We start from the raw sequence: 17,275 nt of genomic DNA on the forward strand, positions 1-17,275 counted from the left end.
TCAAGTATGTAGCAAAACTTACACTTTACACATTATTAGGGGAAGCATAGATTGACCATAATATTTCTTAAAACAATTTATAACAAGTGTCCAATGACAATTTTCACCCTTTGAACCAGTAATTGAACTTACGTGAATCTTTTCCAAGAAAACATATAAAGAAGTATCCAAAAATTTATAAACTACAATACACATTAAATTATTGAGTGCAATAACTTGGTCCAAAACTAACTGGCTAGCAGAGCTGATTAAAGTAAATTATGATGCATTTTGACCCCAGAATGTTGTAAGGCTTTTAGGGTGATGTTTTAGAGCTATGTTGAGAAGCCTGGGATGATACTTACAATCCTTTCAAGTGAAAAAGCTATTTATAAAGCATGTCCTTGAACTTTATAAACACATACAGATCAGAGAAACAAGCCCACCAAAACATTGACTGTACTTTTGTCCAGATGGTCTAGCTAAGAGTGACATCTAGATTTCACCTGAGAGTTTTCCATATTCCCACTGTAAGGTTTCAGTACATTTGTTGTTCAAAGAGACCCGCGGGCATGGTGGTATTCCCTTAATATCCATGGCAATGGGAACCCATCCTCTGAGCCAGCACATGCCATCTGGGTTTAGGTGACTGTTTCCTGTGATTATGGAAGATGAGTTTCTCTGTGGACAACAGCATGGGTCTAAGAAATTCTGTGACTTGAGAATACATTCACTATCTAGCTGATTGCTTTTCCTTGCTGACCCTTTCAAAGAGAGCTTTCACAATGAGATTTATTTTATGATTTACAGCTCTGGACTTTTTGTCAGAGCATTTGGAGTGCAGGAAGTTGTGTCCAACAGAGTGGTTGTTGTTTCAATAATGTTGTGTAACTGACACAGCTCTGCCAGCATAGCAGTCAGTCAATACTTCTTTGAAAAGAAGAGCTTAGTGAAACTTCAGGTTTTAGTTGTGATGATGAGGGGTATCAGGGCCTCTCACAGGGGAACTGCACAGTTCACTGCTTGCTATCAGAGAATATTTGCTTCTTCACTTCTGGTTGGGGGGATGTCAGGTGTTCAGTGAACTCAGTCTTTCTCCTGTCTTGGATGACCAATAGGAAATGTCTGGCATCGTGGGCTTTGTTGTTAGTCTTGCACAGAGGAGAGGGGATCTGTGTGTGCATGACTTGGTCAGTTCCTAGAATGTACTATCTCAGTTCCATGACGTGCTTCAGCATTTTGGAGGGGTTAAAAGAAGCATCTAGAGTAGTCTCTTGACCTCAGAGGACTCCGTCTGTCTACAGAAAGAAGCTTCGTGTACAAAAAGTTAAGCAATAGCATGAAACAACAGCAGGAAAGAAGAGATGATATATCCAGGGAGCAGATACAGTGGTGCTGGCAGTGACACATGCTGGGAGTTAGGAAGCCAGAGGCAGAGGGGAGAGAGGCTTCATGCAGGAGAACACATGAAAGGAGTACTCTCTTCTTCAGGGCTCACTGCTCTGGGGAGGAAGAGACTCTCATTAATGGGTAAAGCAAAAGCAATGAACATTGGTGAAAGCATTGAGTACAGTCCATGCACAAAGCATTTTGTCTGTCACTTTGATGGGAAAGATTTAAGTGTGAGAGAGACAGAGAATTTCAGGGTTGAAAGGTATCTACAACTCTCTAGCAATTCCTGTACCTTCTTTATGTGGCTCTGTGTGTGTGTGTGTGTGTGTGTGTGTGTGTGTGTTTCCTGGTGGTTACAGAATGCCTGTGGCCATGGGTCACAGGACTCCAATTGGCTCGATGGAGTTTTTAAAAGGAAATGGTAAGCATGGAACTCCCTAAACAGAGATACCTTGCGAAAACTGTTCAGAACCTTGTAGTGTGAGCTCATCCTGTCTATCCCCAGGAAAATTTGTTGAAAAAGGAAATTGAGTCCATTGTCCTTATACTTTCATTTGTAAGGGTTGGCGACCAGCTGGAGGCCATCTTTGATTACCTGTAACATTCACTCCATCTTCCCATGTGACTTTCAGGGGCTTAAGGAGCTGAGAAGAGCACATGCACTGGTGTTTATGTATCAGTAATACAGGACAGTATTGGGTGATGATTTTTGTCAGTGTATATGAGGGCCTCTAAAGAACTGACATTGAAAATGAATTTCTTTACCTTAGGGCTGGGTCAGCTTCACTAACATCCAACTCTGGAGTGAATACAGAGCTATTTATATTCCCATTCAGCAGATATGAAGCCTGAGATTTGTTAGTAATCAGCCTCAGGTTCCATGGGCTAGATTTAGAACCAAATCTGCTTGACTCCGAAATAAATCCTCTTATGATTATGTTGGTCTGCCTTTGTGAATATAAACACTTATCTGTAATAGGATCCCTTTGCTGATGTGTTATTTCTGATCTGCATTGTAAATGCTGGGTACCAGTGACTCTATTGTTACATCTTTGAATTGCCTGAGTGATATGTGGCTACGTTGTGTTTTTAATACATTTCAGCATTACAAATAAAGTCAAGCCCTTGTAACCTCTCTGCCCAGCCCAGGCCATATATAGAGGTAATTTTCCTTTTACTAGCTATTTGTATTTTTCTGCAGGTTTTTGGATGCATTTTGTACACATTTATAAATTATTTAATGAAAATACATTATTTTGTTGTACCTGCACATGCTGTGTGCATTATATGTTATTATTTAGGAAGCTTTAGATATTAGAATTATCTTTTGGAGGCTTTGCAAATGAATAACCTTGATATTTACCATACATATTAAAGCTGATTATATATATATAATTTATTTGTATATATAGAGAATAAATTATGTAAACCCCTATATTTCATCATCTATCTCCTGATGATTCTCATTATATTATGGTCATATGAACACAACTCAAGTGACTTATAGAAGATATTACCTTCTTAGAAACCAGACTTAGTGTTTTTTCCTATAGGGCCTTTATCATCCCTTTCCCTATACAATACAAACATAGGATAGGTTTGGATGGTTTGACATTTTGAATCTTAAATATAACAACCCAATGACCCTTCTGTCTGAGCTGAGGTTGTATAGTGAGAATGAATGTGCTCACACAAGGACCTGAATGTTGATTCCAGCAACACACACACACACACACACACACATACACCTCCACTTTCTGTTTCAGATGAGATATGTCTTGCCATTGTTCTGCTGCTGGGTCTCTACTTTATCTGCTTTTAAGCCCTGAATTCTTCATGATTCTAGCCTTTACAGGCATCTAATCTTCTGTTCTCTGCATTTAGAATCCCTAAATGGCTCTCATTCCAATAACTGGGGCAGAAGGAAATAGAGATGAATTATTATCTTATAGCACGTTGTAACTCTTTGTGAGGCTAGAAAATATGGCATAGGAGTCATAGGATGGAGGAGGTCCCTGGGAGCATTGGAGCTTCAGTCTCAGCATCTGTTTGCATGTTTTGTGTGTGTGTGTGTGTGTGTTTTGTGTGTGTGTGTGTGTGTGTTTCCTGAAAAGCACACAAATGTGATGCCAATAGACATTTACAGAATGGAGCTATTTAAATTGCTGGCCTTTGGCTCCAGGTCTGGGATTAGTTGTCTAGCTGGTTGTTTGTGGGAAAGCTGGGCTTTGGCCATTGAAAAGACACAGTTGAATGTGGCTTTGGGTACTCATCTTTGGATGGAGAGATTGCTGGCCAGAGAGGAGTGTGGATGGTTTTCCATCACAGAGACTCTGCAAAGCTACTGGTCTGGAGCTATGTTGTAGACATTCTCGGCCCTGACCTTGAAATGGTCTGTGGTTCACCACACACAGATCTTTTAATTGCCTCCAGATTTTTATTATCTTTACTCCCACATGATTCAGTGGAAAGCACTCAGAGGAGTGACTAGTGGTTGCTTCTCTAGTCCTGGTATTTTGAAGCATGATTCTGTCTTTGATTTCCAGGAAGATTGTCTTTTCATATTACAGTTGAAAAAAAATTGACAGAGATCTGCCAATAATTTTCTAGACCTCCATCTACCTAATCACTTATTAAATATAGGGCATTTAAATTAAGAAAAACCACACAAAATGACTGTCCTTAGGAATAATACAATCTTGAGTATTCAAAAAATAAAGACTCATTGAGGGTGCAGCTCATGTTATAATCCTAGCTACTCAGAAGGCTGAGATTTGGAAGACTGTGGTTCAAAACCAGCCCAAACAGAAAAGTCCTCCTGCCTTCATCTGAAAAACCAGCAAAAGATAATAGACAGCCACAAGCATTTATGGAGGAAAACATTTTATCAGATGCTAGGCTAGTCTCTTACTTTTCTTTACTGCATTTACACAGCGTTCTTTTTGTCTGTGTTGAGATTGAGATAGGTATGTGTCAATGATTTTGCCTTTGAGTCCTCTTATCGTTGAGCTTCTCTAGTCTTGTTTTCTGTACTTATAGCTATACTTTCACAGGTTAATATCTATCTATCCATCTATCTATCTATCTATCTATCTATCTATCTATCTATCTATCTATCTATCTATCTATCTATCTATCTATCTATCTATCTTATTTTCCTTTTGAGGGGCTTTCCACAAGCAAATGCATGTAGGTATCTTGAAAGAATAAATGGGGAAGTTGTAGGTACTGTTAATATAAATGCAGAAGAGGTCACAGGCTTGGGTTGTAGGGAAAATCTGCACAGTAAAATTAGGACTGGGGCTGAGAGTTGTGAAGAAAAAAGTCTAGACAACTGCCCACAGGAAAGGTAGGGAAATGGGAGGTAGAGAAGACGACTACAGGGGCCTTGAACATCAGGAAAGATTGGCATTGACTCCATGTGTCAGCAAGGCAGGAAAAGACGAACTAGGGCATTGGAACCCTGGCAGCAATCTTGGGAAGTTGCCACAGAGACAGAAAAGCCAGGTGAGAGCCTCTCTTGGGGGCCTGAGACTACAGTAAAGGGGCAATAATGTCTGGGAGGTCACACCAGCCTTCTTTTAGGGAGCAGCCTTACCATGACACTGCCACGCGTATCCCTTCAGGACTCTGCCATCCTTGTTTCCAGCTGCACAAGCAGAGTTGGGTACAAAAGTGTCTCAGATTACCCTGACAAACCTATCATAAGCCCAAAATATCATAGGCCAACAATTCACACATGAGAAGCTGGAGACACAGACATTTTGTAGACATGATGGGATGAGAAAACACTAGACAAGATATCCAGAAGTCTACTGATACAATGTGTGGGGTTTCTCCTCTTGATCAGATGATGACTGGGAGCCTCGACTCCTTGCTTCTGTCCAGCATCTCAAATATCTACTACCACCTATTGCGAGCCTAGAAAGTGATCAAAATTGCACCATCGCAGAAATGACAATTTTAAATGGAACCATTGTAACCCACAGATCACTAAAGTTGTGGGGGAGATTTACTAAACCTAAAATAACTACTATCTGGGGAGGAGTGGGGTGAGGGGAAGATGGGAAGGGCTGGGAAGGGGAAACAAAGGCGGAGGCAACAATGCTTCATAAGAAATGTACTCATTACCTTGCTCATGTAATTGTAACCTCTCTGTACAGTATTTTCACAATAAAAACTACTATCTGTTTTTTTACAGTAAAAAAAAAAGTTTGCCAATCAGAGCTAGAGCTACTCATAAGTCACTAGAAAAAGAGAAGCTTGGCATATGGCAGATGTCACGAATGATAGATAGATGATAGATGATAGATAGATAGATAGATAGATAGTTAAGAAACAAGCAAATCCTAGTACCAACAACAACAACAAAAATTCTACCAGGAAGGGAACTATCTCTGTTGTGGCCATCTACTAAGTTTAGAATCCATCACACAGAAGGAAATTCCTTGAGGGGAGAAGGTACTAATACAGTTCAGTGTTGGAGAAACTGGCTTCACAGAGCGTAGGGACAGGAGGAGAACAGGAGGGAAGGTGGTACCTCAGGAGGGCTTCAGGGGTAAACAAAGAGAAGGTGAGGATTGGGTAGGAAGGCAGCAGACTCACTCTTATACAGAACCTCTGGTGGCCTCTTGAGAACTGACAGGGAACCTTCCAGAACCTTCAGTCAGGATCTTGGCATGGGGATGGAGGTGGGGATGGGGGTAGGGATTGAGGCTACAGTTCAGCTCTCTGGAAAGCCAGTGTGGCTGAACTGACATAACTTTTCCCTTCTGTTCTTTTACTTCTGAAATAGCACTTTATATGCTAGTTGTAACCAACTTCTCTTCTAGAAGTTCAAGAAAGGAATGGGATTTACTGGATGGATAAAATGTGTACCGGGTCCACCTGTATCCCTATTTAAACAATTTAGGTGGACCCATTGCAACAATGAGATGTACAAGTCGTCGTTATGTCGAAAACAAACTTTACAACTTTACAACTTTCGTGGGGGGGGCAGGGAGGATTGGGTGGGGGAGCAGGGGGGGACGGGGGGAGGCTGGGAAGGGATGAGAAGGGGAAACAATGCTTGATAAGAAATGTACTTATTATCTTGCCCATGTAATTGTAACCCCTCTGTACAGTTTTTCACAATTTAAAAAAAAAAATGTGTACCGGGTTTATCTTTCAGTTCCTGGCATTGCCACTAGGGGGAGAAATCCTCAGGGAACAACCTGGAGCATGGTAAATCAGGCTGGGGTGGTTCTTCCAGAATGTAGTTGATCTAGCCAAAGCCTCCCACACACTGATCAGGATGAGATAAGGGTTCAGTGACTAGGAGTTGACATTTGAGAAGATCCCTGAACATCTCTGGGAAGTTGAAGAGGGAAGACTTTTGGTTTTCCAGTTATATGGTACCTAGAGAGTAGCGTGAATGATCAGCTAGATATCATCTAAGTCATCTGACAGGTAGGTAGAGGAACTGAAAAACACTGTCTCTATAGAGGCCCAGGCTCCTTGGGAAAGAAACTATTGTCAACAATCAGTAAGGCAGAAGTTACACATAAGGTAAGACCTTGTGATTCCTCAAGAAGATGTCTTCTCAGATAAAATGCTTTTCACAAATACTCAGGAAGCCAGTGCTGATGCTAGCAGATTTTAAAAGAAAAATGAAACCAAATGTTCTTAGAAGGCTGAGCAAAGAACTGGTTTATTCATAAGCAGAAAGACTCTATAGCAGATAAGACGAATGAACTGCGGCTGGGTGTGTCAACACAGATACATTTCAAAAACTGAATGTTGGGTAAAAATAAGCACGACACACGACGTATATCTAATGTGATAACCTTCATGAAAATTTAAAAGCACTCAGAAAGGTTATATGTTGCTTATGGACACAAAGAGATGGTAATTCCAGAAGTGCCATAGTTGTCGTCACATTGGGCTTTTCTTTCTGCTGGAAATAATTTATGTAAACATAGAGAAAGTATGAGAGAGAGGGAAACAGACACAGACAGATCAGACAGACAGACAGACAGACAGACACACACACACACACACACGCACGTGTGCACGCGAGCTCACACGTGTGCACATAAGGCATCAGAACAGAACTGGAGTCACTTTAGCATAGACACAGAAACCAGAACCCTGTGGTTATACATGTCTCATGTGTCCCTCCCTGGTTAGCTGTGTCTACCAAACAATTTAAAAGGGGGACTGGCATAATGCTGGCTGGGGTGGGCACAGGGGGGGGCAGTGCAACATTTGCTGTGTTTCAAATTTGTGAACCTGGCTTCAGAATTTGGAAGACTAGCTCCACAATTGTGAATGAGTGGGTTCCCTGTACGTGAACCCAGGGCAGATGGCTGGAGCCTTGAGATGCAGAATAGTTTGCTTTCATGTTGGGGCTAGTGCCCTAGGCATTGCTGTCTCTGGCAACTGGGCAGCGTCCTCTCTGCCCTCTGCCCCTCACCCCAGGCTAAGTGGATTCCCAGAACACTGTGGTCGAGGCAGTGAGTTGCATTCCTGCTGGAAACAACAGCGTCAAGGGCACCTTTGATCACACAGGCTTGCTGGATCCTTCAGGTGTCTTCGATGAGCTGGACTTGTTCCTGGCACCTTGAATGAGCAGAGACTGCCGGAGGTCTGGAGGGGGCTAGGACTCAGAGAGCTTCCTTTGTTGAGAAGTCCTTGCTCCCAGCAGCCACTTCTGCAAAAAGAGCAAAGTCAGTGTGAATCTGTTGTGCCGATTGCAGTGTAAGAGACTGTGGGGTGCTAAGCACACTGCCTTTGATAAGCGTTATTTGGATTCTGGAGGGAAGTTTGTTGTGACATCAGTCATGCAGGGAGTCCTGAGAATTTAGCTTTTACAAAATGTTTGCTATAGATAGTAGGAGAAAAGTCACTAGTTGGAAAATAGCTTAGCATGAGTAGCATGATGCTGGAGCGATAATAAAATTTAGTGCCAGAGGGGACCTATTGATTATGTGAGTTAATGAGGAAATGTGATCTGACAAATTTTCTCTGTCTCTGTCTCTTTCTCTCTGTCTCTGTCTCTCTGTCTTTCTGTCTTTGCTAGTCCTGGGGCTTGAACTCAGGGCCTGAGCATTATCCCTGAGCCTCTTTGTGCTCAAGACTAGTGGTCTACCACTTGAGCCATAGCATCACTACTGGCTTTTTCTAAGTAGCTTATTGGAAATAAGAGTGTCACAGACGTTCCTGCCTAGGCTGACTTTGAACCATGATCCTTAGATCTCACCTTCCTTGGTAGCTAGGATTATAGGCTTGAGCCACTGGCGCCCAGCTATATTTTCTCTTCTTTACTTGATCAGCTCTTCTGAGTTCCGTTTTATTTTCATTGTTGTTCTATTTTGTTTTATAACTTTGTTTGTTGTTGTTTCATTTTTTGTTTCTGGGAGTTGAATTCTGGGCCTTGTGCTTGTTAGGTGGGTGTTCTCTTACTTGAGCTACAACTCTAGCATTTTTGGTTCTGATTATTTTTGAGAGAGAGCTTTTGCTTTATCTTGGGCTAGCCTAGACTGCTGTTTTCCTATCAAAACCCTCATGTCTAGATTTTTATTGGCTGAGAATTTTGCAAGTGGACTGGCCACAAATTCTCTGTCTCCTGTTGTTGGCTTCTAGACTAGCTATGATTAAAGGCATGGCCCTTTGGGGCTGAGAAGGTGGCTCAGTGGTAGAGTGCTTTGTCATGACCACCTCGACCAGCAAGGAAGACGCGACACCGAGCTCTTCTCTCTGCAGTTTATTCAGGACCTTTGAGCAATCTTCTGACCCCAGGGAGAATCCCCCACAGCCTTAAGTACCCGCTGGGTAGCCAGCCCTGATACACCACGTGGGAGCCATCAATAGGTCCAGGTGCGCGGAAGCAAGCCAGATTCTATGCCTTAGCCATATAAGGAGTTGTTTACCACAGAGAGCACTGGCCATCGGGAAGGCGGAGGGCGGAAGCCCACGCCATAAGGTGCAGCTGCACGCAGCTCTCTACAGTGCTTGCCTTGCATGCATAAGGCCCTGGGTTTGATTCCTCAGCACTGCATAAGAAGAAAAAGCCTGAAGTGGCACTGTGGCTCAAGTGGTAGAGCACTGGCCTTGAGCTGAAGAGCTGAGGGACAGTGTCCAGGCCCAGAGTTCAGGCCCCAGGACCAACCAAAAAACCCCCCCAAAACAGGCATGGCCCTGTGTCCAACCATTTCTGTGTTCCTCCTTGCCCACCCTCAAATAAATAAACTTACCTACAAAAGTACATAAGTCAAAAACAGCAACAAGGGGGGAAAATACCACAAAAAGTAAAATAATAAACCCTCTTGTTTCCATTGCTTGGAGTTCATAATTTCATATGATCATATGCACTTAGCTATTGAAATGAAAAGGCCAACAAATGGTGAACTAATGCTGACGTGATACTCACTAGACACTGTGTTGAGAATGAATTATATAACCTGTCTGGGGGCGAGGGGAGGGGGCGACTGGGAGAAAATGAAGGAAAAGGTGACACTCTTCAAAAAGAAATTTACTTATTACCTGACTTCTGTAACAGCAACCCCTCTGTACATCACCTTTACATTGAAAAGAAAAGGCACGAGCCTGTTTTAATTTACTGGTAATCTTAGGGCATGATTTTTTTAAGAGGCCAGTTTTAGCAAGAATTCTGTGGAGGTAGAATCCTAAGCCTCAATGTCCAATCAAAGAACTCTGCTAAGTCAATTCTCCAGCCTCAATATCCAATCAAAGTCCTCAACCTTCCACTGCTCCCAACCCGAGGAAAAGCTAATCACCTTGTCCTATATTCAGCAGTCTACTAGATCAGTTTAGCTAAGAATTACCCCACTGTCTTGCTAATTTTTCATCCATTGACCTCCAATCTGCTTCTTTTTATAATAAGTTTTTTATTGTGAACATACTGTACAGAGGGGTTACAGTTACATGAACAAGGTAATGAGTACATTTCTTATCCAGCATTGTTGCCTCCTCCTTTGTTTTTCCCTTTGTTTGTCCCTCCCACCTCCTCAACTATACCCCACTACCCCCCCACCCCCCCTCCACCTCTGCCTAAATTGTAAAGTTTGTTTTCCACTCTGCTTCTTAATCATACATTCTGGCTTTTCCTCCTTATGTTTGGAGTTGAGCCAGTCTCTCTCCCCTTCTGAAAATCCCCATTGCAACAGTCCTTAGTCATATTGCAGTATCCCTGAATAACATTTTATCAAGTGTTAGAATACAGTGTTGTTCTTCTCTAGGCTGAGAGGTGTGGCTTGTTCAGGGCAACACTTTGAGCACATTTCAGAATCAGTTCTGGAGTCAGGATTTCCAGATTCCTAGTTCAATGTTCTTTATGTATACCATCCTGCCTGTATGCCTTAAGGAATGTAGAATCAAGACATAATTCATCTAACAAAATGTTTTATTGGATTAATAAAAGTATGCACCTTACAGCCTCTAGAGCTCATGGCTTATCTCCTGAGCTGCCCTGGGAGCATAGTTGTTCAGGGTGATGGGTTGACTGGTCATTTAACCTGATTCTAATATGAATGAATTACACATCTTCCCTGTCCTCACCTACTGCTATATTTTACCAGCAGTGCCGGCATCCACAGTGTCCAGTGTGGTTTCGAGGTGTGGTTATATGCTGTGTTACCACTAGATCTCAGCCATTGATTAAAACTTCTGAGTAGATCTGGACAATCTCATTCCTTCACTTACTCTCACAAATGACAACAACAAAAAAAAACAAAATAAAAGCCAGTTTATTCAGTGTTTTCTTTGTACCAGGAATGCCACATGAGGCCCCGGGACTCTTATTTGAAGTGCCTTCTTTCCCTTAAGGGGTTACAGTCAAAGAAGAAATCCCAGACTAGAAATAATACAGTTGAAACAATAGACCAAGTGCTAAAATAGAAATACATACCAAAGCAGTATGGAAACAAAAATGAAATTGTGATTAATTTCCCTGTGGGAACATTAGAAGAGGGCTGATACTGGAGTTAGACACTGAATTTATCATGAAGGTGAAATTGGGGGTGAATGGTCTAGGCAACGGGAATTATGTGCAGCAGAGTAAGAGGCACTGGTGTACAGGCCACACTTAGGATCATTACAAAGCAGGTGAGAAAGGGGCAGAGGATCACATGACTAGAATTTCGCCCATTTATGCTAGATCAACGCCACCTTTTGCAAAACTAAGCTTAGGAGACAGAGCCTGTGTGCAGGCAGGGGTCATTACTACAGAGGAGTGACATGCACAGATTTGGGTAGGTGAAATGTGATTTGATGACAGTGTGGAGATGGGTGTGAGTAGAGAAGAAGAGTATAGGTCTAGGAGGGGGAACCATTGCAAAAATGATCGTGTACAACCGTGCTTTAGTATGAAAAGAGAAAGGCCAACAGTAGGGACCCTAGTTATTTAGGAGGCAGAACCATCAAGACTTGGAGACTATGCTAGTTTTGAGAGGTAAAGGCAAAGAGAGAGATTGAGAATGATTCCCAGTGATCTCTCCCTGCAGTCGATAGGAGACAGAGCATGAGAAGTTAGCATTTTGGGGTACTAATGATTAAAGTTAGCATCCCTGATGCTTACCATGAACTAGTAGCTTAGGGAAGGATTTAAAACACTCATATTTGTTTACGTGGTAAGCATGCCCAGTGTGCATAGTGTGCAAGGCCTTATTCTGTGCCTTTTGAGGAAAGGAGAAATGAACAAATGTCGTGGAATTTTCGTTTTTAAACATTTTAATGCACTTTGGTTTTTTCCTATTCACAAATGCCTTGTAAGATTAAATTATGCTCATTATTTTAGGTAAGAAACCTGAGGTTTGCTGAACTCTGGTAGCTCACACTGGTGATCCAGCTATTTAGGAGGCTGAGATCTCAGAAACAAGGCTTCAAAGCCAGCCTCATCAGGAAAAGTCCGTGAGACTTTTATCTCCAATTAATCAGCAAAACACTAGATGTAGAGGTATGGCTCAAGTGGTAGAACACCACCCCTGAGTGAAAAAGATCTTTTATTGGCTGGTATACACACACACACACACACATCTGAGGTTCTAGTAAAGTAACTTGCGCATGCTCCTGAAGCTGATTTTGTTACACTCCAAATTTCTTACTTTTCCTTTTTTTTTTTGTTTTTTGTTGGTCATGGGGCTTGAACTCTGGGCCTGGGAGCTGTCCTTGAGCTCTTCAGCTCAAGGCGAGTGCTCTACCACTTGAGCCACAGCACCACTTCTGGTTTTCCGGTGGTTAATTGGAGATAAGAGTCTCATAGACTTTCCTACCTGGGTTAGCTTTGAACCGTGATCCTCAGATCTCAGCCTCCTGAGTAGCTAGGGTTATAGGTAAGCCACTGGTGCCAGGCTTTTTCTTTATGTTACAGTGTTCTAGAAAGTTCTTTGACCTTTGAGGCGCTTCCCTTGTGGTTGGAACAGAGAATATGAAACAATCACGATGCTGTCAGAGTTCAGAAAGAGATGTTTACAGTGTGCCTTCAGTGTAGGATGAAAAATTGTGTTCTGGTGCGGAGGAGAGACAAGGTGGCATGTGGGAAAAGAGGCAGAGAAGGTGCGGGTGTGGGTGTTGGTCTTAAGACTAGGACTTTGCCAGCTAGAAGAGCGATAGTGATGACACATATGCCCTCAGGTAGTTTCACTACGAGCCTTCTTGGGTTAAACTGTGATCTTAAGCAGGGTCAGTTTAGGGTTTGAAGATGGCGAAAGGATCAAAGAGAAGGCAGGAACATATGATTACTATGGCATTGTGGTGTCAGAGTCTTGGGGACTGCAGAGCCAGGGTGCGGAATTGAGAGTGAGGCCAACTAACACAAGGCCAGCTGGTCACGGAGAAAATGAGTTCACACCTGTGCCTTTTAAAGCTACAGGTGCAGAAGATTCCCAAGACCAGTCAAGGAAGATCTTGACGCCAAAGAGGTGGGAACCTGGTGATTCTAGTATGGAATAGGAAGGAAGTTTTTAAGGTGGGAGCTGTTTGGCACTTTCCCTCTGGACAGAATAGAGAGAGAGCAGTCAGGGTGTTGCTGGCTTTGGTTTATTTGAGCTCTTACTTATGCTTTCTGCAGAAGGTCAGTCTACTGGAAATTAGGCTCAAAGAGGATCAGATAGAACAGTGAACCAATACAAGCCGTCTAATCCATTGACTTTCCACCTGGGCATACCATTGCCCCTCTGTATAGTTTCTTTATGCTATGGCTTCATTTGACCCGTGGACCCCCATGAGGTCTTGGATACTTCCTGTTCCTCTTGAGTAATTTCTTGCTCCAAGCTCAATGAGGAGGCAGGAAGTCAGCTGCAGCCCAGTGTCTCAGAAACACCTGGCCTCTCCCCTGTGGCCTCCATACACAGCTCCCTTACAGAGGGCTGGTGTGTGGGGGACTTATGCCCTACCCAGCACTGCACAGAGAACTCAGACGAGGCCTTGTGGGAGGCAGGTAGTCTCCAGCGACGCCTTTAACCACACAACTTTACAAAGGGCAAAAAAAGTAAGTCTCTGTGAAAGGCTGGGAGCAAAGGAGAGCAAGCGTCGAGTAAGCAGATGCATTAGTCTAATTGCTCTTCTAAAACTAATGGGGCTTTTTATCTCTGAAGAACACTTTTAAGCACTCATGTGATTCTGGAACAAAAATGCAGGTCACGGGAGAGCCTGGCTTCCCTTTAAACATAATCCCCATTCGATAAAACAATCTTTCCCTTTCCTTTTCTTTTTCTGTAGGTCAACAGATTATGGTACCACCTATGAAAAGCTGAACGACAAAGTGGGTTTGAAGACGGTCCTCAGCTACCTCTACGTCAATCCCACCAACAAAAGGAAGGTAAGAGGTAGGGTGAGCAGGTCTAGAGGCGTGTAGCAGGATTGTTTACGGCCAGGAGTTAAGAACAAGCCAAACAACCTTGGAATCACTGATAAAGTGCTTTACATATCCTGTAATTTGCTTTTGAAAAAATTATTAGCATACATTAACAGAAGATAGGGGTGTCTTCCTTATGGATTGTCATTCTCACAATAGCCCTGATAGAGATACTATAAATAGCTACTACAACCGCAGTACCTCCATTGAAAGGATTCAGCCGTGTGCCAGAGATAGTGTTGAGGGTCTTTTGTGTCTCATCCTTATGCTTACAATGATCCCATGCAGAACAAGTAAAGCATATGAAACACAGAGATTATGCAACACTCTAGCTTGAAGCAGACAGTAGTACATTGTAGATCTAGAATTTGAACATGGAGTCTAACTTGACTCCAGGATTGAGTCTGTAGCCTCTTTCTTGCAGGTTTGTTTTTCGAAGGCATTTTTTTTCCCCGAAGGCATTTTATTCAGGACTCTTTCCTTCTAAGGAAGGAGATTGAGTTCTAGATTCTTTTTTTTTTCTTAACATTTTTTATTGTAAATGTGATGAACAGAGGGGTTTATAGTTACGTAAGTCAAGTAATTAATACATTTCTTTTTGAACAATGTCATCCTCATTTTCTCCCATTTTTCCCTCCTGAACCCTCTTCCCCAAGTTTTATAGTTCATTTTCAACATAGTGTCTAGTGAGTATACTGCTGAATTGGTTCACCCTTGGTCCCATTATTTCTCTTCTTTCCCTTCCCCTCCCCAAATCACATAAACTTACATATGATACAGGGTACAGAAATAAAAAACAGCTTCAAAAGGGGGAAAAAAGAAAGAAAAAAAAGAACTGCAAAGATTACAATTAGAAAACACTTCATGTTTCCAATTCTTGGAGTTCATTTCAATAGGCATCATTTTATATGGTCATATGCACATCACTATTAGGCTCTTGTGATCCTCTCCTTTGGTCTCATTGTGTAAAAGTTTACATGTTTAACTAATCATGTACAAGGGTAATTTTTTGTCTTTTACCATCCATTGAATTTACTTGTAGAGTTATAGGCACATTCTAATTATTACAAATGAGGGAAACCATGCAACCTATGTTCCTTTGAGTCTAACTTACTTTGCTTAATGTAATTTTTTCTAAGTCTTTGCATTTCCTTATGATTGTGGCGATGTTATTCTGTCATTCTTTTTAACAAAAGCATAGAATTACATTGTGTATACATACCCACATTTTTTTTATCCATTCATCCACTGAAGGGCATCTGGGTTGATTCCATGTCTTTGCTATGGTAAACAATGCTACAGTGAACATGTGCTAGTGGCTTTACTGTGGCCTGGTTAGTAGTTATTTGCATAAATGCCCAGGAGTGTGATTGCTGGGTCATAGGCACGTTAAGAGAGACTTCTCTGAAGAAGAAATAAGAATGGCCAACAGACACATGAAGAGATGTTCAACATCTCTGGCCATAAAAAAGAAATGCAAATCAAAACAACAATGAGATTCTACCTCACCCCAGTTATAAAAAAAGAAGACAATAACAGCTGTTGGTATGGTAGGGATGTGGCCCAAAGGGAATGCTGTTATGTTGTCCATAGAATGTAAAACTTGTTCAACCACTCTAGAAAGCAGTATGGAGTTCTAGATTCTTTAAGTTGATCTTAAGGTGCTCCCAAGGCAGAGAGTTGACCTGGCTCTGCCAGTTTATCTGTTTTTCTGTTTTCCTCTTGCCTAGCAGCCAGGATGAAATCATGTAAGTGCAAGACTTAGTCATATTGGCAGGAAGAGATATAGATTTCATGGAACATTTAATGGTTTTAGAAAATAAATACTATTCCATGAATTGGATTGGGAGAGATGTGATTTTTTTCCACCACATCTAGGAAAACACTACTGTCTAGAAATTTAGATAGATTCACACTTAAATAAATTAATATATGATCATTTCAGAATTTCGAAAAGGCTAAAACAATTGTACTGCCAAGCTTTTCTCTTGCATTTCACCTAGACGTAAGCTTCCTGTTCAGATATCCCTGGTTTCTTATTGTAGCACAGTAGAATACAAGTTATGGCTGAGACTCATGATGATTTTTATGCTGTTTAACTCAGAGCAGCTTTGACTCATACCTTTATCACCATAATGTGCAGCCCCCATTGCTTCTCCTCTTTTTTGATCTCAGTACCTCTGTATAACCCTGCAAAGGGAGGAGCTAAGATTACCGGCTTCTGGTTTAGCCTTAGTGACCAAAGCCCAAAGTTTTAGCCTGTACCCCAGACCTCCAGACTGTGCACTTTGGGCCAAGTGCCAATATCTTGATCATTAGAAGAGTTATGTCAATGTCTGTTGTTGGGTTACCATGGTCACATTTTTCAGTTTTCTGATTAGAGTTATCAAATGTCAGCTCTGAAAGAGATCAAAGATTCCATCTCTTCAATTGATTATTAATATTATTTAATCCACAAACATTTTGCAAATCTGATTGACCTTTTAGACCTCTCTGGAAATGGCCCTCTGCTATAAAAAAAATTTTAGACATTTTGAGGAGTTTATGAACCACCAAATAATACTTATACTCTGGTTAAGAACTATTTATCTAGCTGGGTGTTAGTGTTATTCCTGTAATCCTAGCTATTTGGGAGGTTGAGATCCAAGGTTCTGGATTTGAAATTAAGTCAGGCAGGCAAATCTGAGATAATCATATCTCAGTTAAGTTGGCAAAAAGCCAAAGATAGAGGTGTTGTTCAAGTGGTAGAGGGGCTACTTTTGAGGGGAAAAAACAAACAAATGAGAGTCTGAGGACCCAAGTTCAAATTCCAGTACCAGCACAGGGAATCACTCATCTGTATTAACAGCCTCGTTTTTGTTGATAAGAAAACTGAAGTCAGATTAAAATAAAAGGAGCCATAATTAAAACCCAGGATGCCTGACTCTCAGGAAAGATTTTATTTTTTTCTTTTTTTATTGTGAACATACTGTACAGAGGGGTTACAATTACATGGGCAAGATAATGAGTACATTTCTTATCAAGCATTGTAGCCTCCTCCTTTGTTTCCCC

General features: G+C 41.7%; 1 protein-coding gene across 1 annotated transcript in view; it reads left to right on the plus strand.

Annotated features, from left to right (window-relative positions):
- The window catches only part of Sorcs3 (sortilin-related VPS10 domain containing receptor 3), a 576,321-nt gene that overhangs the window by 239,108 nt on the left and 319,938 nt on the right, over positions 1 to 17,275 (plus strand). Inside the window, exon 4 of the mRNA XM_013017600.1 lies at positions 14,089 to 14,188. Within this exon, the coding sequence (XP_012873054.1) occupies positions 14,089 to 14,188 (100 nt within the window). The remainder of the gene's footprint in view (positions 1 to 14,088; positions 14,189 to 17,275) is intronic.

The sequence above is a fragment of the Dipodomys ordii genome, unplaced genomic scaffold, assembly GCF_000151885.1.
Source record: "Dipodomys ordii isolate 6190 unplaced genomic scaffold, Dord_2.0 Scaffold36, whole genome shotgun sequence".
NCBI lineage: Eukaryota > Metazoa > Chordata > Mammalia > Rodentia > Heteromyidae > Dipodomys > Dipodomys ordii.